At 41.7% G+C, this 22,975-nt stretch overlaps 1 protein-coding gene across 1 annotated transcript; it reads right to left on the reverse strand.

The window, feature by feature from the left end:
• Positions 1–6,611: 6,611 nt before the first annotated feature.
• Positions 6,612–11,892, reverse strand: LOC148033277 (uncharacterized). The gene is made up of 4 exons (XM_087680896.1): positions 10,416–11,892; positions 8,406–10,315; positions 7,646–7,717; positions 6,612–7,544 (listed from the first exon to the last, which is right to left on the reverse strand). Exons 1-4 carry the CDS (start codon positions 11,890–11,892, stop codon positions 7,494–7,496), a joined length of 3,510 nt encoding a protein of 1,169 aa, XP_087537022.1. The 3' UTR covers positions 6,612–7,493.
• Positions 11,893–22,975: the final 11,083 nt, after the last annotated feature.

The following is a 22,975-nucleotide window of genomic DNA, read 5'->3' on the forward strand; positions in this document are numbered from 1 at the left end:
CAACTGAGTCAAGAGAATCATGGCCATATCTTTAGAAGATATCATCCGACCGAGGGATGCAAGCTCATCCCTCGTATCCTGTAATCTGTTGATGTGGTCCTTCATGGAAGGACTATCATCAATAGCGAGCATCCGCAACTTCTTTTCAAGAGATATCCGGTGGGCAAACGTCTTCTGTTGATAGAGAGACGCTAGCTTCTGCCACACGTCCGCTACAGTCTTCAACCTGTGAACATGAACAAGGACAGAATCCTGCAAACTCAGAAAGAGGAAAGATCGGGCTCTAGAATTGAGCCGATCCCATAAGACTGCACGATCCATAGATGTCGCATCTGCGGGATCCACCATAGGTCGGGGAATAGGAACAGAAACAAGCTCCCAAAGATCGAAGGAGTCCAAGATACACTCCACCTTGCAGGACCATAGAGAAAAGTTGGAGCCATTTGTTACAGGATCTCCGTCCATCAGAGGGTTCAGTCACTGTTGGTGACATTTTATCGGTACCTATTAGTGGTGTTGGCACATTGCCTTTGTTTACCGACTGACCTTTGAGCTCCTTTTCACAGGCCCTACATGTTCCGGATTTGGGCCTTCCCCTCCTCTCAGTTTATGGCCTTACGAGGCTTGGCACACGAGTGATCTTCACCGAGCATGCCATTGTTATTGAGGATTCTATTACAGGAGCTGTCTTATCTACAGGTTGGCAGGAGAGCGGGCTTTACAGGCTCCATTTCCCTTCTTTGATGCAGGGTCCTCTGAGGCAGTCTATTGCTACACCCGTTCCCACTTGTGCACCTTCTATTCCACAGGTTCCTTCCCATCCCCCACCTTCTCCTCCGGTGGTTCCCTCGTACCCCCCATCCCTTTCAGAGGGGGACGATCTCGATGATGCGGCTGTGGATTCCCTGGCCCCTAGTGTGTGAGAGTGCGCAACGGAAGAGGAAATACGAACACGGAGGGAGAGAGAGAGAGAAAGCAGAAAATAAGGAAGAGAAATCTGCACTGACTGAAATGAATGCTGAATACACTGAAATGGACTGATCAGTACTTCCTCAGCTGCCCAAAGAGGACCGGTTGGATGGCTCCAACTTTTCTCTATGGTCCTGCAAGGTGGAGTGTATCTTGGACTCCTTCGATCTTTGGGAGCTTGTTTCTGTTCCTATTCCCCGACCTATGGTGGATCCCGCAGATGCGACATCTATGGATCGTGCAGTCTTATGGGATCGGCTCAATTCTAGAGCCCGATCTTTCCTCTTTCTGAGTTTGCAGGATTCTGTCCTTGTTCATGTTCACAGGTTGAAGACTGTAGCGGACGTGTGGCAGAAGCTAGCGTCTCTCTATCAACAGAAGACGTTTGCCCACCGGATATCTCTTGAAAAGAAGTTGCGGATGCTCGCTATTGATGATAGTCCTTCCATGAAGGACCACATCAACAGATTACAGGATACGAGGGATGAGCTTGCATCCCTCGGTCGGATGATATCTTCTGAAGATATGGCCATGATTCTCTTGACTCAGTTGCCATCGCCTCAGTTTGATGTCTTCTACACCAGCCTACTTACATCAAGGACCCGTGAGAAGCTTCTATGGGAGGAGCTATCCCCGCTTGTCTTGGAGCATGACGAGCGACTCAGAGAGGTCAATGCTAGTGGATCCGACTCCACTAGAGCCTTTGTTGCAGGTTCGGGAGGACAGAAGAAGAAGACGAAGTCAAAGGCTAAGAAGAAGGACAGTTCGTCAGGCTCTGACTCAGATTCAGAGAGACTGAAGTGCCCACACTGTGGGAAAGGGACACATCCCGAGGAGAAATGCTGGAAGAAGTACCCTCACCTTCGTCCGGGAGCGAAGGGTGGATCTACATCGGAGCCTTCTTCTACCTCTACACCCGCTGTTACCCATGAGTCAGTGTTCCTTCATATCCATGCTTTGGAGGAGGATCCTTCTTCCGTGGCTGCAGTGTCTTCTGCGCAGCCTTGGTTAGTGGACAGTGGTGCTTCGAGTCATATGACTCCCCGAGGTGATTTGTTACAGGATCTCCGTCCATCAGAGGGTTCAGTCACTGTTGGTGACCTTCTATCGGTGCCTATTAGTGGTGTTGGCACATTGCCTTTGTTTACAGACCGACCTACGAGCTTCCTTTCACAGGCCCTACATGTTCCGGACTTGGGCCTTCCCCTCCTCTCAGTTTATGGCCTTACGAGGCTTGGCACACGAGTGATCTTCACCGAGCATGCCGTTGTTATTGAGGATTCTCTTACAGGAGCTGTCTTATCTACAGGTTGGCAGGAGAGCGGGCTTTACAGGCTCCATTCCCCTTCTTTGATGCAGGGTCCTCCGAGGCAGTCTATTGCTACACCCGTTCCCGCTTGTGCACCTTCTATTCCACAGGTTCCTTCCCATCCCCCACCTTCTCCTCCGGTGGTTCCCTCGTACCCCCCATCCCTTTCAGAGGGGGACGATCTCGGTGATGCGGCTGTGGATTCCCTGGCCCCTAGTGGTTTAGAGGGGGCTTTCCAGGATCGTGAGGAGCTCCTTCAGCGGCAGTCTACATCGACGGACTTCATCGACATTGGCATTCCTCTTGCCACCCTAGGATCTATTTCCTCTTCGGCCTTCAGCCACATCCAGGATTTGAGAGGGGGTGTTAGCAGTCATGTTTGTCATGCCTTGTCATCTCCTGCCTGTGAGCCTCAGTCTGAGTCAGACGAGGACGTTAGGAGCTCTGACATGTCTGTCATGTGTTATGATGGGGGAGGCTAGTCACTCTTGACTGGCTATCTTAGGTTGTGTATTTCTTTTTGGCCTCTTTTAGTGGGCAGCCACTGGCTGCCCGGCCACCTTTTTGGTCACTGTTGTGGGGCGCCCATTTTAGGGCACTTTTAGGGTTTGCGCCCATTTTAGGGTTTGCGCCCATTTTAGGGTTAGGGTTAGGGTTTGTCCGTTGCCTATATATTGGCAGCCCCCCTCCCCACTTGGTCAGTTGTCTTCTTTCAGATTCCGACACTCCTTCTCCCCCGTGGTGGTGCTGCCATCATCATCAGCCTGATCTGGTGCCCTCACTGACGCTGTTGGCTGCGTGCAGGGACTGATCAGTCCATTTCAGTGTATTCAGCATTCATTTCAGTCAGTGCAGATTTCTCTTCCTTATTTTCTGCTTTCTCTCTCTCTCTCCCTCCGTGTTCGTATTTCCTCTTCCGCAGCGCACTCTCACATGGTATCATCGCCAAACTGAGAGTACACGGAGCTGAGTTTTACGCGGGAAAACACCCACAACTCTGCGTTTGCTGGTCCAGACGTCTCCAACAGCTGAGGCGTCATCCTCTGCACCATCTCCTTGATCAGGGCGGCCTGTTTTGGTGTCAACAAATTTGCGTTTGCTGCTGGCGCCTTCTCCAGTGGCTGCCACGTCATCACCACCCTCTTCCTGCCTGCGTTTTCAGCCTGGGCGGCCCTCCTCCAGCTGGGCGACACCCTTCCAGCCTGCGCCTTGCTGTTCTGGCTGTTGTTCCATCGGCCGGCGGCTCTTTTCCTGCTGGCGACTTCTTCCCAGGCTGCGTTTTCAGGCAGGCGGCTGTTTTCCTGTGGTGATTGCATCATCAACATTTGCGTTTGACATCATCCTTGCGTTCTGTGCAAGGCGGCCAGCTCAGGAGCTTCTGGTGTTTGTGTTTCGGCACCGGCAACCTTCCCTTGTTGTGTTTTGGTATTTGCAGATTGGAAGATGTCTTCTCATCAGTTTACAGGTTTTGATGACTCAGATGATGAGCTTTTGTCTCGACATTCATCTGAACGGAGGCGTGATTTCTATCGCGAGGATCGTCATATGGAGTCTCTTCCTCGTTCCCGTCCCCCTTCTATTCATGTATCTCGGCGATCCCCTTCCAGTGGGCCGAAGATGCAGCCTTTGGTACCCCTTGTACAGGTATCCGTACTTCCTCAGCTGCCCAAAGAGGACCGGTTGGATGGCTCCAACTTTTCTCTATGGTCCTGCAAGGTGGAGTGTATCTTGGACTCCTTCGATCTTTGGGAGCTTGTTTCTGTTCCTATTCCCCGACCTATGGTGGATCCCGCAGATGCGACATCTATGGATCGTGCAGTCTTATGGGATCGGCTCAATTCTAGAGCCCGATCTTTCCTCTTTCTGAGTTTGCAGGATTCTGTCCTTGTTCATGTTCACAGGTTGAAGACTGTAGCGGACGTGTGGCAGAAGCTAGCGTCTCTCTATCAACAGAAGACGTTTGCCCACCGGATATCTCTTGAAAAGAAGTTGCGGATGCTCTCTATTGATGATAGTCCTTCCATGAAGGACCACATCAACAGATTACAGGATATGAGGGATGAGCTTGCATCCCTCGGTCGGACGATATCTTCTGAAGATATGGCCATGATTCTCTTGACTCAGTTGCCATCGCCTCAGTTTGATGTCTTCTACACCAGCCTACTTACATCGAGGACCCGTGAGAAGCTTCTATGGGAGGAGCTATCCCCGCTTGTCTTGGAGCATGACGAGCGACTCAGAGAGGTCAATGCTAGTGGATCCGACTCCACTAGAGCCTTTGTTGCAGGTTCGGGAGGACAGAAGAAGAAGACGAAGTCAAAGGCTAAGAAGAAGGACAGTTCGTCAGGCTCTGACTCAGATTCAGAGAGACTGAAGTGCCCACACTGTGGGAAAGGGACACATCCCGAGGAGAAATGCTGGAAGAAGTACCCTCACCTTCGTCCGGGAGCGAAGGGTGGATCTACATCGGAGCCTTCTTCTACCTCTACACCCGCTGTTACCCATGAGTCAGTGTTCCTTCATATCCATGCTTTGGAGGAGGATCCTTCTTCCGTGGCTGCAGTGTCTTCTGCGCAGCCTTGGTTAGTGGACAGTGGTGCTTCGAGTCATATGACTCCCCGAGGTGATTTGTTACAGGATCTCCGTCCATCAGAGGGTTCAGTCACTGTTGGTGAACTTTTATCGGTGCCTATTAGTGGTGTTGGCACATTGCCTTTGTTTACAGACCGACCTACGAGCTTCCTTTCACAGGCTCTACATGTTCCGGACTTGGGCCTTCCCCTCCTCTCAGTTTATGGCCTTACGAGGCTTGGCACACGAGTGATCTTCACCGAGCATGCCGTTGTTATTGAGGATTCTCTTACAGGAGCTGTCTTATCTACAGGTTGGCAGGAGAGCGGGCTTTACAGGCTCCATTCCCCTTCTTTGATGCAGGGTCCTCCGAGGCAGTCTATTGCTACACCCGTTCCCGCTTGTGCACCTTCTATTCCACAGGTTCCTTCCCATCCCCCACCTTCTCCTCCGGTGGTTCCCTCGTACCCCCCATCCCTTTCAGAGGGGGACGAACTCGGTGATGCGGCTGTGGATTCCCTGGCCCCTAGTGTTTTAGAGGGGGCTTTCCAGGATCGTGAGGAGCTCCTTCAGCGGCAGTCTACATCGACGGACTTCATCGACATTGGCATTCCTCTTGCCACCCTAGGATCTATTTCCTCTTCGGCCTTCAGCCACATCCAGGATTTGAGAGGGGGTGTTAGCAGTCATGTTTGTCATGCCTTGTCATCTCCTGCCTGTGAGCCTCAGTCTGAGTCAGACGAGGACGTTAGGAGCTCTGACATGTCTGTCATGTGTTATGATGGGGGAGGCTAGTCACTCTTGACTGGCTATCTTAGGTTGTGTATTTCTTTTTGGCCTCTTTTAGTGGGCAGCCACTGGCTGCCCGGCCACCTTTTTGGTCACTGTTGTGGGGCGCCCATTTTAGGGCACTTTTAGGGTTTGCGCCCATTTTAGGGTTTGCGCCCATTTTAGGGTTAGGGTTAGGGTTTGTCCGTTGCCTATATATTGGCAGCCCCCCTCCCCACTTGGTCAGTTGTCTTCTTGCAGATTCCGACACTCCTCCCCCGTGGTGGTGCTGCCATCGTCATCAGCTTGATCTGGTGCCCTCACTGACGCTGTGGGCTGCGTGCAGGGACTGATCAGTCCATTTCAGTGTATTCAGCATTCATTTCAGTCATTGCAGATTTCTCTTCCTTATTTTCTGCTTTCTCTCTCTCTCTCCCTCCGTGTTCGTATTTCCTCTTCCGTTGCGCACTCTCACAGATGCATGAGGCCGACTTTAGGCTATGTTCAACTGCTGCATAAGAGTTTACAACCAAAAAGACTAATGTTAAATAAAGAAAAACGAGCTTTTATTATAGGAGAAATGAGAGAGTAATGCAAAAAGGGAAAGTGGAATAGCACAAGACGAGTATCTAGTCACATGTCATGAGATGTGACAAGAAAGGACACTTGGAGGCTTGTAGTGTCCTAACACTTGTCACTTCTCTCTACACCCTTCCATTTTGAGCTAAGTACTATTAAGAATAGAAACAACCAAATTCAATAAGCATTGCCAAAACACAAAGCTTACTATTTTTAAAATGTCATTCTTACTTTTTAGGACTAGCATCTTTTGACCAATTCGAAACTCCTAAAATTAGGGAAAACCCTTGCTCGCCAGCACCCAAACCAAAATATGTGTCATGTGTAAGGTCTTTATGAGCACATTACAAAATAAGTGTTGAAATCTTCATTCGAGTTTTCTATGAAAGATATGTGCATTTTAAGCTTTTAGCTTACACATGCATATTTTGCAGATATTTCGTGATCATGCCATCTTGCTAATTGTAACTATTTGTTCTAGCAGATCTAGCCCAAACTACAAGGCATTAATCCTTTTTGCGTCCAAGCTTTGACCCTGATATACTTGAGTTTCTGGTCGCAGGTGCCCAATCAGGTCATATAGGTGGAAGTGTCTACTATCTTTTCTTTAACCCACTACGTGGGTTGAAAGTTCACCATCATCCATGACCACTCATCAATGGCCAGCTCTAATGCAATTTTCTTTATATCTAGTAAGTAGTCAATTAAATACGCTAAATAATAGAAAGGATACGAATTCCTATTTGTTTGTGTTATGATAGCCCTAAGCAAGAGCAAATTTAAAGTGTCATTCTCTGAAGCCTCTTATGTTCCATGAACTCCATTTCTTTTAAAAGTGTTCATAGCTATAATTTTCTAAATAAATGTCATACTCAGCCTCAAGTATTCATTTCTTATATTTTCTCAAATGGTTAAGCCTCGAAAATAAGCGGACATTATAATTGCAAGCATACTACATTGTTCGGAGCGTTTATAGTGTCCAATCTGATGGAGACATCAAACAACTTTGTTCTCCATCAACAACTTAGTTCACCCTCATGCACCTGTCTGTGATCCATACTAACAGAAGATGACCATTTTCTGGCTTCCTGTCCAAGTCCCATCCCATCCTTGTATCGTCCAAGTCTTGTCCCCATGTTAGAACCCCCTCTGATGGTAACAGGGGATGGTGATCCCTACCCCTGTCCCCGTTCTTGTCCTTGTCCCATGTTACTATGGTGTGATCTGTCTTCTCTCCAGGTGGATCGCAAATTACAATCGGCTAGTAGCTAGTGGTACATGAGCAGAACATGACAGTCTAGTATAAAGCACAGCAACAGTAAATCATTCTTAAATGCTCCACGAGAAACTGTGTGGCATCATCAAAATCGACGTCATAAGATCACGTAAAGATGCAATACATTAAGAGTGGAATAAGTCAAACTTAAAACATTGGTTCCTTTATTGTACCATCTCGAACTTGAATAGTTCACTTGATGCACCTGGCTTGATAAATGCTACCGACCAAGCATCCCCTTCAGTCTGCATTATTGGAAGGACAAAGTTATTGCATGTCAAAGATATGCCATACTACATATTCCTAGCTGATCACTGCTAGTGCATACTAAGATTTCACTTCATACTGTTGAGGATCTGCCCATTACATGCTTTGAACTTTTCCAATTTAGGGAACATAATTAGGGATACTAATGAAAGTTTTAAGTTGCTACTGGCTTGGATATTGACAGCAACAGTTTGTGTGTTTGGGGATTCTTTTGGGGGGGCTACTTGAACTTACTGTCATGGTTACTTCAACAGCACCTAAGTTGCCATGGCCTGTAGTTGCTACTAGCTTGGTTATTGACAGTGATGTTTTGGCTTCATTTGGGGAGCCAGTTGAACTTACTTTTCGGTTATTTGAACAGCACCTAAGTTACCTGACTTCAAATCTAGTGCTCCAGCTAACTTAGTGAACATGGAGATAAATTATAACTCAAGATGAATCTGCTACAAACAATGTTTGAATCAATGAGACAGCACTGAACTCCCTTATCTGCAATGCTCTGTAGTGTGTGCTGTGCAGAGTTCCAATTTGTAATTCGAGCAAACAAAATTCTTAGGTTTCAACATCTTGAGTGTGAGTTGCTAACACTTGTGCTCCTGAGTCCCGTCATTATATGGAATATGGAACAGTGTGTTAGTTATTTGTTTATCATCATCTGAAAAGGTGGTTTGATATCTTACATTTGAAGTTGGCACTACTTTTTTGTGTCTGGTCTGTCTGGATTTGGCTCATTCTAGGAGGTTGAAGAACCATCAGACTTGAAGTAAGACTTGAAGTAAGCTCTTTCATTGATCTGTTAGGTTTCATTCTGTCATATGGTGCACTTGCTTGGCACGATTGATGTTTGCTTTGCAATTTGAAAGGCACTGCTGGAGGTTGCCTTTCCTTACCAAGAATTATCAGTTCTCCATCAGGAGTTTTTAAGGTGATAGGATAGGTGGTGGATGCATCCCCACAGAAAACACTGAAGGGTTGTAGCTGAATAATATTGCTGAGATCTGGGCTATCAGTTGAGCTCTGTGCTGGTTCACTTGTCAATACTTGGCAGCTAGTAGACTGGGGTGAGTTTCTTTGACATTCATGGTATGCCCATGTTTCTAATGATGATGGTGCATTTGTAGGATCCATTTTACTCTCCTGCTTCTCCAAAATTCTGTTTTGGCTTATCTTGTTGTCTGGATTGTTGGGATCAGCTCCAGCATCACTTACATTATCTCTATCATGCAAACAGTTGCGTTGCTGGACAGCCTTTTCAGATCCCTGCTGATATTTCTCCTCAGCTGTTGCTATAAAATTTGCAAGCCTTGCTATATGCAGTGCATTATTCCTGACCTGGTCTGAAGGTCTTGTATCAGTTGATTTTGGATCTCTCATTGAATCAAAAGTTGTGGGATAATCTGACATTTCCGGTCCCTTCTTTTCTGCATGTAGGTCAGCAAAATCAGGATTCCAGTGTGACATGCTGTCATTTGTTGGTCTTGCCTGTATATTCCTTGAGTTTGTATCTTTTATGCCTTCTTGTATAGCGTCTTCATTGGATGACAAATTCTGTGCTACATACTCAAATGGCAAGGACATGCTTATCTTATTGATGCTGTTCACAGTCTCCACTCTAGGGATTGGTGTGCATGCTGCCACTTCAGTATGTGCATCTGTTTGAAAAGGTTTGAAGTTAAAGCAGTTTTGTGTTACAAGATTAACCTGTAAAGCTGGTGGTTCCCTAGGTGATTGGGGTCCTATCTGAATAGTCTTTGAATTTTGCACCTCAGTTGGATTAATTTTCACTTGTACACTGTGCACTGCGTTTTCTTCCTCTATCATACTGTGCTGTAGGCTAAAATCACTGTTTTTCCCAACTTCAGTAGTTTCTGCTACCATAATATCCCCTGCCAACACTTTGGTTTGATGACTTTCAGAATATTGATAATGCCAAGGACTTCCTAAGTCAACGTTGAAGGAGCTGCCAAAAGTTTCTGTTCTCTGAGCTTTTTCTCCAAACTGAGTTGCTTGGCTGGCGCATGTGCTAGGCGAATAATAATTGACAAGGCTGGATGGTTGGCTCGAATGCAGGATTGGTTCTAGTCCCATTGCTGGCCATGTTGCTGTGGGCCCCTCTGTATGACTTAATCCAGGCTTGCCTTTTGAGAAGCTCAATGGAGAGTTTTCAATCTGTCTTCGAGGCTCAGCAAACTTTTCTGTGGTTAATTCAGGCCTGTGAGATTGCTTGGGATCTGGATAGTTAGTGGGTCGCTTGAAACCATCTCCAGTTAAGGAAACCTTGTTGGCTTCACTTTGTTTAGCAGTGATTGGATTTGGAGATTGTTCCAAATAGATTATTTGTCCACCAAGCATCTCTCCTTGTTCACCAAGCATTTCTCCAGATGGTGGCTTATTTGAGCTTTGTGATAGATGTTCAAGAGTCTGGAAAGCATTCGTTTGAGACAGCCTAAGAGCTGGCAAAGTTGATTGTGGAGTGGAAGACACGGATGTATTTTCCCTATTGCCACTCATGTCTCTATGTTTAGACATGTGATTAGATTCTGAGTTTGAGTACCTGATGCTTTGGAGACCTGGACCTATTTCACAGACTGCATGTTTGTTCAGCATGGTTGTCTTATTCAAAACAGATTTATAATCTTGTTTTTAGGTTATTGCAGAAATTTGTCAAAGAGTTACCTGCTGAGAATGGAAGTTTATTTTTTGTAATTTGCAGAGTGGAATGATCAAGGGTAACTGCTTCATTCTGTGATTGTGTGACAGACATGGTTTCAGTAGGAGAAATACAGGGTATGTTTGAAGCAATGTTTGGTCCAGAGACCTGCATCTTAAGGTCTTTATCCAGCACCATATCATTTTTGGTAGGTGGAAATGCAGTGTGAGAGGTTTGTTGATCAATATGTATTATTCTATTCTCTCTTGAAACAGTTGTTTTGTATGTGCTTGAAGCCATCCTTTCTCCATTGTCCATTTCATTGTTAAAGATCTGGGTGGGAATGCTACTGGAGTCGAACATGTTGCTAAGAATTCCATTCAATTCTTGATCTCGTTTATCTGGTGCAACCAACCAATATTCTGTGTCTGTGTGAGTTTGGGGTCCTGTGTTAATCTTTTGATTTTCTGTGTTTCTATAGATTTGATGTGTCGTATTGGCCAAATTTTGTACACTTCGTTTGCCAGCTGTGCCAGAAGCAAACTGTGTATTGGCATCTTCAAGTTGTGTCTGTCTATATCTAATTAGTTCATTATCTTCAACTTTATTAATCACTCTTTTCAATGAAGGAAGTAGAGATTGTTCAGGCTGAAAAAGTGATGTTGATAAGGGGCTGGATGTAGGGGCTTCCATCAATTTATCAGCCACATTGTCTGAGAGGTAGTGTCTAAATTTTGGGCTTGGGTTTCTCATACTTACAGTGATTGAGTCCTGAAGCTCTTGGTCTTTCACAGCTCTCTCATGACTTGGGCTACCTGATGCTGTGAGGGTAGGAGATACTGACCCCTCTTGGAATCTAGATGAGATCTCTGCATGCTGCTCTAAATATTGCAGCAATCTCTCATTTTCAATTGCATGTTCTACTTCTGTCCACAACTCTGCATCCGGGTTGGACTGAAGCGCTATGTTGCGTCTTCTTGGATGTTGCTTAGATTCATGTGCCAGAACATGTTTTGAGTCAGGCCTGTGTCTCTTTCCAAATTTCCTTCTCCTCCATCCTTGTGCATTGGTCCTGTATGGTTCTGGGTTTGATATTTCTATGTCCTCACAATCAGCAAGCGTCCTCATCACTTTCACTTTACTTATTGCTAATCTCATTTCGTCAATTGCATTTTCAAGCCAGATCATTGCTCTAGATTTCTTCTTGCAGCTTGTCCTTGTCTTCTTGTTCTCAGTTGGTGCCCCCTGAGTTTGATCATAGACCCTTGAAGTAAGAACACCTGTCTGTGAACTCTCTGGTGTATCATTCTTAGACTCTTGGGTAGGTTGTGCACTTCTTGCTCTCAAGTTGTGTGACACATGACTGGGATACAGAAATTCCTGATCAATGAAGGTGCCAGGATGGCACTGTATCATTTGTGCCTTGTTTATTCGTCTGGCGGATTTCTTGGTGATATGGCTTGAAGATGAGGCTGGTCCATTGAAATCATTATAGTCTTCCATGTATTTGCTGATTGTTCAGCAGCATGTCTACAGAAATTTCACGACTACACCCAAACAACCTAACTCTGCCCTGCGGAAAGTCATGAAGGTTCTAGACAGCTGTGTGATTGTATTAGCTTGTCGTGCAACACACGAAAAAATTGTTTGTGCACAGGCACATTATCGAATCCAACAAGTTCTCCTCTGTAGCCTTCATATGTCAAGTAAGACATGCCAACGTGAATAGCCCAGGAGAGCTGCTCCTGATCCGGGGGAAGTTACATTCTGAGGAAAACACGGCTCACCAACTTCAATGGTGGGTTGGAGAGGAGGGGTAAGACCATGAGCATGCCTCTTGTTCACATCAGAAACCCGCTGCTGCCAAAAACGATTCATTCTTATTCTTATTAAACTTCTATTCTTCTCGTTAAACTTGACGTTTAGTTTGAATCACGATGCGGGTCCATTGTCTGTCATAGGCTGTACCGCATCCTCAAAATTCTTACGCAGAGTCCACACACACTCTCAGAGACACAGAGACAGACAGACAGAGACAGAGACAGAGAGAGAGAGAGAGAGAGAGAGAGAGAGAGAGAGAGAGAGAGAGAGATTTTTCCTGGGCTCTAAACGTCACACATGGAGAGCAATTGCGTTTCTAAATCTTATTGCAACAACAATCCGTCCCACTTCCCTCCCGAAATAATATGTAAACCATGTTATTGCTACATTGATCCAAAGATTGCTTGCAAGTATGGCAATTGTGGGTCAATACAGAGCCCACAATCTATGTAGCTCAGCCAAAGACAAAGCTTTCATTATAGATGCAACGAGACCTTGTTTGTTTTCGGTGGAAGTTAATCTATGTACTATGTGCCCTTTTCTTGCATGTTCACTTGTTTACACCTGCACATGTGGAGAGAGAGAGACATACACACACACACATATAGAGAGAGTGTGTGCGTGGGTTATGTATTAATGTCCTTATAGACATCTCAAAGGCATATAGGATAAAGAGACACGTACCAAGGTTTTAGTCACAACCCACTTCAAGGTGCCATTGGCACAAATAGAAAATCAATTGCTAAAGCTATAAAAGTTACTAAATATATCATGATCCAGAAGTAGCTTAATGTGTAGGCTTTAAGCTAGTTTAATTTCATCTATGATCCATGCTTTGGTTCTTCCCTTGAAACATTTTGATTGCTTTAGTACTTGAAGTTTATCTTGTATGCTCTAAACTCTAAACTTATATTTTTTCCTCGCTTGATGGATGATTTTCCATGGTGTTGTCTACTTCAACCCTTTTTCTTCTAGAATAGGTCTTACTTTGCTCTTTAGCTTGTAAGTCTCTAAACATCCTTGGTAATTTTTATCATCTAGTTTATCTTGTATTTCTTCATGCCATCCGTCAAGGAGGCCTCCTAAGTATGCATGGTTTGTAATCTTTATTTGCAATGTAGCTTCATTAACTAGTGAAAAGATAGTGTCTAACGTACCCGTTTATTTGCATCCTTCCTTTGTTTAATTTACTTTTGTGCTTCCTCCTGCACTTTGGTCATTATTTTCTTGACTTCATCTTGAATCTTCTTATTAGTTGTGACCACCTTTGTTGCTCGTGTTCCCTCTAGTTCTGACGAACATGTAAGCACTTTGGCAAGTAAGGCTTTCAAAACCACATTATTTGCTTGTAAGTTGCAAAGTTATTGATACACGTCGTCCCCTCATGGACTTGGGTTTGGGCGGTGATGCCAAGATCATTGAAAAATCTTTGAGTGCATCTCCCTATTAGGGCAAGATTTTAGGTCACCCTCACCCCTAGGTGTTGCCCTTGCATCGTAGGAAAGATGCATATGAGAATTAGAAATTGGTAAAGCCTTTAGTGTGACTCTTTATATATATATATATATATATATATATATATATATATATAGAGAGAGAGAGAGGACCTGGAAATCTAAATGAGCACAAATAACCTAAACTAGGAAACGAGCATAGGTCAATTGGATTGTGGTGAACTAAGAGAATGAAAATAGAGGAGTTGACGGAGTTTGCTACGACAGACTATTGTGGTGATTGCTATGGTGCATTGTTGTAGTGATTGCTGACTATAGGCTAACATAGAGAGAGAGAGACAAAGACAAAGACAGAGACAGAGATTTCTATTCAACATCTTGTAAGATGCCTTAAGGGGTGTAGAACTAGCACCATACATCATCAAATATCTAGATACATTCACTTTAGGGTGTTCAAAGCATAGAACTAACTTAAAACTATGTTACAATCAAAATAGTTAAACCAACAAAAGGGATCCTCTTCTTAGGGATTCTTAAAACTCTTAGATAAGAGTCTTGCATGTATAATCTTCCTTTTGGACCACCACCATCATCTTGGTGATCTCTTTTGCTTCTCATTGAGCTCATTTGGTCTAAGGTTATCTACAATCCACAACTTCTTGAGTTTCTTATCTTGTCTCACAAATTTGATTTTACTATTGAGATTTTACTATCTAGTTTCTCTTGTATTTCTTCAAGTCATCCATCAAGAAGGCCTCCTAAACATGCATAGTCTCCAATCTCCTTTTGCAATGTAGTTTCATTGATTAGTGAAAAGATAGCATCTAACATACCTTCTTTATTTGCCTCCTTTCCTATTTTGAGTTTCCTTTTGTATTTCCTTTTGCATTTGGATCATTATTTCCTCAACTTCATCTTCAATCTTGTTATTAGTTGTAGCCACCTCTATTGCTAGCTTTCCCTTAAGCTTTGACAAACATATAAGCACTTTGGCATGTGAGTCTTTCAAAACGATAGCTTGTAAACTCATTGACACAAGTAGTGTTTGGTTTAGATGGTGATGCCAAGATCTTTGAAAGTCTTTGAGCACATCTCACTATTAGGGCAAGAGCTCAAGTCAAATCCTCACACTTGAATTCTACCCTTGCATCATAGGAAAAGTGGTTAGGAGGATTAGAAACTAGTCATGCCCTTACCTATGAAAAGGTCTTTAACTGGAGAGAGAGAGAGAGGAGCTAGAACACTAAAGTTGAGAAATGATTGTAGGTTGGTTGGATTGCGATGAACTAAGAGAGAAAGAAAATAGAGAAGCTGAAGGACTTTGCTATGATGGACTATTATGGCCATTGTTATGGTGATTGTTATGATTGACTACTATGGTGATTGCCATGATAACATGCTAACATAGATTGAGAAATGATTGTGGTGACAACGGGAGACACACACACACACAGAGCTTCTTTAAAATGCCTCAAGGTATGTAGAACCCACACCATACATCATCAAATATCCAGATACAATTCAGTTTGGGGTATTAAAAGCATAGAACTAACTTAAAACTACATCACAATCAACATAATCAAACCCAACAAAAGATTTGCTCTTCTTAGGTGTTCTTAAAACTCTAGGATTAGATTCTTGCATTCATAATATGTCCCAAAATTGCCTTTCTTTTAGACAACATTTATCTTGCTAATATCTTTTGGATTTTCCTTGAGCTCGTTTGGTGTGAGGTTATCTACAATCCACAACTTGGTGCCGTTGAGTTTGTTACCTTGTCTCACAAAATTGATTTTCCTATCTAGCCCACCCCAAACAAGGGGTGGCTTGATGCTTCCTCTTCCCCCTATTTATGGAATTTCCATGGCTCTAGGGTGCACAAGAAGCTATACTTCTTGAAGACATTGCAACTTGGTTTTTTAATAGAAATGTGCTCTTAAATCACCTTGATTACATTCTTGAAAACTTCTACTTATTTCATGACTACTTTGATGTGCATTCATTGAGTTGCACCATTGTTAGAGACTCTGTGTGTGTGTGTGTGTTCGTTCTTTGTGATGCTTCCTCTGTTGTTTCCTACCTATCTTAAACATTGCATACTACATCAAACGTACACGTGTAAATGTTTATATTATTTGATTCCAAATCATTTATTTTTAAAAAAATTTGCACGATTGCTCTTTTATCATATATGTGATCAGATATAAAATCCCCAAATGTACGCATCAAGACATTTATTACACGAGAGATGTATCCTCTTTGCAGTGCACCTACCCTTATTATCCTTTATGCACATGTATGAGTGTTTCTAAAGGACAAAATGCCATCATTCTAACAATGATTTGATATTATAACTTGAGTTATAAGAGTATGTATCAACGAGGTCCATCACTAATGCTTTCTTTTGTTGAGGTTCTTCAATATCAAGAGGTTTTTTAACACACCGAGAAATTTGAGCACTCCACACCAAGAAAATATATTTATAACTAATTGTGTCGTGTGTTTATTTCCAAAGTTCAAAATGACTTACTAGACTTTCAAAGCACTGCTAATTGGGCCTTAAGAGTTATCCATGTTACAAGGGCATCCACCCTCTTATTATTTTCTATATTAAATGGATACGTACTCAACATGATATTATATCCCAAGCACAATTTAGAAGCTTCTCACATTTTAATATTATGATTATGATCGTGACTTAAATTTTTGCACATGATGTGCCTTGCTAAATGTGTAAATCTTTGCTAACGATGTGGAATCCTTCTATCTTATCTACATTTATGTACTTTTTACATCATTGGCATAAGTTCCACATGCATTTTGAGATCTAATAGAGAGAGAGGGGATTAAAAATGCCTCAAGGTGTGTAGAATCCGCACTATACATCATTGACTATTTAGATAAATTTTAGTTTTAGGTGTTAAAAGCACAAAACTAAATTAAACTACACTAGAATCAAAGTGATCAAACCCAACAAAAGACATCCTCTTCTTAGAGGCTCTAAACTTTTCAGATGGAGTGTCTTGTATGCATAATGTGTCACACATTTGCCTTCCTTTTAGATATCATTAAACTTGGTGACCTCTATTGGCTTCTCCTTGAGCTCATTTGGTATGAGGTTATCTGCAATCCACAACTTGGTGCCCTTGAGTTTGTTACCTTGTCTCAAGTAATTGATTTTACTATCAGGCCCATCCCAAACAAGGGTGGCTTGATGCCCCCCCCCCCTTGTTTATGAAACTCCCATGGCTCTGGGGTGCACAAGAAGCTTAACTTCTCGAAGATAGTGCAACTTGGTTTGTTTCTGCAAATGCACTCTCAAACCACCTTGGCTACATTCTTAAACAATTATACTTCTTTCATGACTACTATGATGTGCATTCATTGAGTTGCACCATTGAGAGAGAGAGAGAGAGAGAGAGAGAGAGAGAGAGAGAGAGAGAGAGAGAGAGAGAGAGAGAGAGAGAGAGAGAGAGAGAGAGAGAGAGAGAGAGAGAGAGAGAGAGAGAGAGAGAGAGAGAGAGAGAGAGAGAGAGAGAGAGAGAGAGAGAGAGAGAGAGAGATCTTTGTGATGCTTCCTCTATTGTTTCCTACCTATCTTTGACATTGTCTACTTCACCAAACTCACCTTTGTAAAATACTTATATTATTTTATTCAAAATCCTTTATGATTGCTCTTGTATTATATAGGATGTGATAGAATCCCCAAATGTATACATCAAGACACTTATTACAGAAAAGATGTATCGTATTTATAGTACACCTACCCTTATTATCCTTTATGCATATGTATGAGTGTTCCTACAAGATAAGTGTCAACACTATAACAATGATTTGATACAATGAGCCTTTTTCCTCCAATGAGTTCCATCACGGCCTAATGCTTCATTTTGTTGAGGTTCTACAATATCAATATGGTTTAATACACTATGAAATCTAATGACTCCTCACATATCAAATATATTTATAACTAATTATTCTATTTGTTATTTCCAAAGTTCAAAAGGACTTACTAGACTTTCAAAGCACCACCAATTTGGCCTTAAGAGTTATATATGTCACTAGGGCATCCACACTCATGATTCTCTATATTAAATGGGTAGTACTCAACATGGTATTGTGTCCCAAGCACAATTTAAAACCACATTTTATGATCATGACTTAAATTCATACACACAATATTGGGGGTGATTAAGTCAAATGCCTTAATTACATGGATTCAAAGAGAAGAATTACAAAGAATATGGATAAGAAAGTGATTCTCTATATTAAACAGGTATGTACTCAACATGGTATTGTGTCCCAAGCACAATGTAAAACCACATTTTATGATCAGGACTTAAATTCATATACATGACATTGGGGGTAATTAAGTCAAAGGCCTTGATTGCAAGGATTCAAAGAGAAGGATTACAGACAATATGGATAAGAAAGTTCAAAAAGAAATAAGAGAAAATGTATTTGAGACATACGAATCACACCAAATCAATTGTATTGGAGTCCTTGAATTAGATATTTAGTCAATAGAGAGAAACCCCTACATTCATGTATTTGAAGTCCTTGAATCAGATATTTAGTCAACAAAGAGAAACCCCTACATCCATGTATTTGAAGTCCTTGAATTAGACCTTTAGTCAACAGAGAGAAACCCCTACATCCATCTATTTGATACAATAGCTCAAACTCTGTCTACAACAATAGCCCAATTTGAGTCGATGGCTCGTCAAATACTCTATTGTATCAAAACATCTGCTATACATAAGATCCAATTCTAACCATGGTCTTTTTAAAGCAAGATATAACCCAGAATTCACTTAGTATATGTCAAATACTATCATTAGGAAAAAATTAAACTCACAAATGGGCCCTTAAAAATAATATAGTTTAAGATGTGGGCCTTTTGGATTGTCCAATAGGAAGGCTAGATGTTGGCATCCATGCAGGGTGAATCTTCTCTCTCCAAATCTTGGGTTTTCTATTAAAAAAGGGGTAGTGGGGGATTTAAAAAAGGGAGAATGAATAGTACAAAAAATTTGAGTTTCTCTCACCTCGTATTTTCCCCCTTTTTTTGGAGAATTTTCAATTTTGGTTTTTTTCCCTCTCACGAAATCAGTTTGACCCAAAACTTGAGCAACATACCACTTTTCCTCTCTTCTCTATACTCGTGAATTTTTGTCTCCATTGAAGCTCCCTAGTGAGAGTAATTTTGCTTACCTCTGCACTTTCTTCTCCATGTAGCTCCAGATTTTGGGCAAAACACAGGTGCCCATCTCTCTTTGCATTTTCTCTTGTTTGTTATTTTTTCAATAGGGTTTGATGTCATTTCTTACTATTATTGTTGTTTTATTGCAGAGGTTATTTGGGGCACGAGACAAAGGTGCTCATCTCTCTCTCTCTCTCTCTCTCTCTCTCTCTCTCTCTCTCTCTCTCTCTCTCTCTCTCTCTCTCTCTCTCTCTCTCTCTCCCCATCTCTCTATGTGTTGTTTCTCTTTTATGTTGTGTTTTCAATAGAATTTGATGTTGGTTCTAATTGTTGTTTTCTTGCAGAGTTTATTTGGCATAAGAGGCAAAGGTGTTAATCTCTCTTTTTTTTTTTTGCTGACATCTTTTCAATACAACATAATATTAGTTCTAACCCTTGTTGTTTTATTGCAGAGATAATTTTGGATGACATTGCATAAGTGCTCATCTCTCTCTCCCTCTCTCTTTCTCTCTCTGTGTTTCCTCTTTTCTATTTTTTTTTCCAGTATACCTTCATGTAAATACTAACTCTTGCTATTGTCTTTTGCAGAGATCAATTTGGGCAAGATTGGATAGGTGCTCATTTCTTTCTCTCTCCTACATACTCACACACTCTCTATTTCTTCCTCTCTGCATTATCTCTTTTCTATTATTTTTACAATAGTGTTTGATGCTAGTTCTAACTTAAGGATCAATTGTTGTTGCAACACTTAACACAAGGTAGAGCAGAGATTATGTAGCTCAATTTACAGGTAAATCTGTCATATTTTGTGGTACCAAAATTTATTCATTTAATTAGTGAATTTTATGTTTGATTGGATTGATGTTTTCTTATATCCATCATTTGCAATGGGTTTTGATTAGCAATGATTCAATCTTATCTTCAGCAGATCACATTATAGATAAATTGGCCATATTTTGTATTGCTTCTATTCATGCAGTTATCTAGATATTTTTTGCTAAAAGGGATTCATGCAAGTATTTTTGTTAAAAGAGATTCATGCAGGTGTTTTTTTGTACATGTCGGTATTGTACAAGGTTTAGGTGAAGCATATAATTCTCGATCGACTATTTTGATATGGTGAGTGATTCCTTTGTGTTGGATGATATGGATCTGCTGGAAGTCGATGGTTCAAAAATCCTCTGCTTTATTGGTCCTATGTGTCTATTTGGATCTCCATGCCAATTGGCAATGATCCATGAAACTCTTGTATTATATCATCCATATAACACACAAATGTCTTAGAATATCTTAGGTGTCAATCCAATGTGCCTATTAAGATTTGCATGCCATGTGGCTGTTATCCTTGTAACAACTACTCTATAATACCCATATTTCATACAATGTATTCAGTCAAATCAGACTCCTCTTCATTATAATAAAATTTATTTTGGCGAAATTCTTTGAGTATTCTTGTACTATTCTTTTCATTATATTTCATGTAAATGGTATGATTAAAGTGATGGCTTGAAATTGAATCTATACTTTGTGTTGATGTATATATCCACATGCGTTTCGATATTGATGTTTATGTCTGTTTTACAAAAGTGTAAACATCTCTTAATGCCATGTTGATTTGTATAGCATATTAGTGATTACTAGATAGACTTAAAATGCTTATTATTTAGGGGTTAATACATACTTCTTTACATCTAATGCATAGGTAATGATGCGTGAGAGAAGAACAAGCATTCTCTCGCTAGAAGTACGTAACAGAAAAGATGAAAAAGGGAATTGGATCACTGATACGTATCATTGCTCATCTTGGGTACATATGCGTCCAAGTATGAAGGGAGCTTTCAAGGTGAAAGCATCTGCAATTGCAGATGTATCAAAGCACTAGAAGGGTAAAATTTTAGCTCTCAGACAAAGGAATTCTGATTCTCACCTTGTAACAGAGGCATTTGTACAACATGTATTCATGCAAAAACAAATATATATTGCGTCCACTGTGCCCTTTCAACGAAGTATTGCAAACAGTAAGTATTTGCAACTCATTGAGAACGAGAAATTTCATGATACCTATGTAACAACTTGTCTCGTATTTACAGAAGTATAGCCTTCGAATTGCTATGAGTGGCAAAATGTTGAGAGTTTCACTAGTTCTTTTAAGTGTTACCATCTCGAAATTAATAGATTGCTCTTTGAGGGACATACAGCTAAGCAGCTCGCAGAGGACCTTGTTTTTTTCTATGACTCCAACTACATATTGCCCAAGGGGAGTCCAGAATATGGAACCCTTGAGTCTATGCACATATCGAATCTCAATAGCACAGAATGGCCATTGTGTAGTAGCGACATTTTGCACATGTGTAGCACAAAAATTTCAACAAACATATCGAATTCTATAAAGCCAAGTACCGGCTCAAAGAATGTACATCTAAGCTAGTTCATACCGATTGCAATTTTTGCACATATGTTCAAGGAATGTAAGGGTTTGAGACGTACCAAAAGCACGTGCATCATAAAAAATGCATCAGAGGATTATGTAACAAGGATTCTAGACAAAACTTGGACATAAAAAATAACTCACAGTTCTGACACAGTGGAGTGTCGAGTCACAACAAGGGACATGACTTTCAAGTAAATTTTTTCTCTCTTAGTTGATTATTATCTTACTTTGGGATGAATCGGCTAACTTTCCTTTCCAATTACAGGTACTTTGTCACACGACAGACTTTATGCCTAGTGTTTAAGTATCGTAGATGGAGGATGCTCAAGGGTAAATGGTCGTGCCTTGATCAATACATACGTGAAAGTGCAACTGTGGATATTACTGTCATTTGTGAGGGCCGCAAGCCCCAAGTGTTGCAAATGGAGGATGATTGGCCCTTGAGTATAATGCACCAGGAAATTACAATGTTAATGCAGAATCCACCTGTTAGCTTCTATTTTAAACTAGATGGTAGAAAAATTTGAAGCCGAGCTGAGGATACTGTTACCAGCGGAAAGTGTGTGGCTCCACATATTTTAGAAATTATAGAGTCTCCCCAAAAATCCCAACACCATTGTAATATCCAACACCTATAAATTTTTGGATTTTTTTGGCCAAGAGAATATTGTTGCTTGCAAACTTGCAATATTTAAAAATTATGATATTTATGCAAACTCATACACTTGTTATATACTTTTCACATCAACACATTTACATATGCAAGTAAACTTTACAAAGTCGTAAGTAAAGCCATAACTAAATATCGTATGCGAACAACCCTTAATGGTTTAAAACTTAAGGTTTTTAAGATAGAACTAGTTTAGTTCTTGTTTCATTGTTTCATTTCACACTTTCTCTCTTCATCTCTTTATATCCACCACATCCCTCCTACTTGCTACGATGGATGCTCGCGCACACTTTGATGAGTGGATCCACAAGACTATCTTTGCCAACTAGGGTGATGAGATATTCCAGGTTTTCTCTAAGAACTTCAACCTTGAAAGCATGCTCTCATCGTTGGATCCCCCCCTTCAGGTTTTGGAAGACTTTCTGAGCACCATTGCTACCTGTACATACTCCATCGAGGGATCCGACATGACTTGGGTGCCTCTGGAACAGCTCATGGTATTTCAAGCAGGGAAGAAATCACCAAAAAGTGGTGAATAGGTGTCTAGCCCATGTGGATCCTTCGCACAGAGTATGCACTGTTCCCATGGGAAGTGCACCAAGTACATCACCTTTGGATCTTGTGGAGTGTGATTGTGCATAGGCAATTTACCGCCTTGCATTGGATACACCCCTAGAGGAGGAGAGCGGTGAAGATACAACTCTACAAGTTGCTGCTATCACATACATGGCGATTGAAGAGCTCATATATGTTGAAGAGGAACATCGGATGGTGGCAAAGCAAGGGTTGGCTTTGATGGTGCCATCTTCTTCAGAATAGCCACAAGTCAACAAAACCAACCTTTCCTCCTTGACGCCCATTGAAGTAGATGGTGTACGATACTTGCTTCTATCAGATGTGCTGCAATACTTGGAAATGAAGGAAGAAGAGTTGTTTTCCATCCTAGTCATGGATTCAATGGAAGACCTGATCGATTATGATTACATGGATGTGCATTCGACGATAGC

This window comes from Lygodium microphyllum, chromosome 7, assembly GCF_053477565.2.
Source record: "Lygodium microphyllum isolate KBCC chromosome 7, Lygodium_microphyllum_v1.1.10, whole genome shotgun sequence".
NCBI lineage: Eukaryota > Viridiplantae > Streptophyta > Polypodiopsida > Schizaeales > Lygodiaceae > Lygodium > Lygodium microphyllum.

What these genes read in the sequence shown, in the direction of transcription:
- LOC148033277 (XM_087680896.1), bottom strand. Translation starts at nt 11,892, where the DNA reads ATGGAAGACTATAATGATTTCAATGGACCAGCCTCATCTTCAAGCCAT. An exon ending in TCAAATGTAAGATATCAAAC is followed by an intron (nt 7,718 to 8,405) that starts CACCTTTTCAGA and finishes CCAATAATGCAG; the next exon opens with ACTGAAGGGGATGCTTGGTC. An exon ending in AACTATTCAAGTTCGAGATG is followed by an intron (nt 7,545 to 7,645) that starts GTACAATAAAGG and finishes GATGCCACACAG; the next exon opens with TTTCTCGTGGAGCATTTAAG.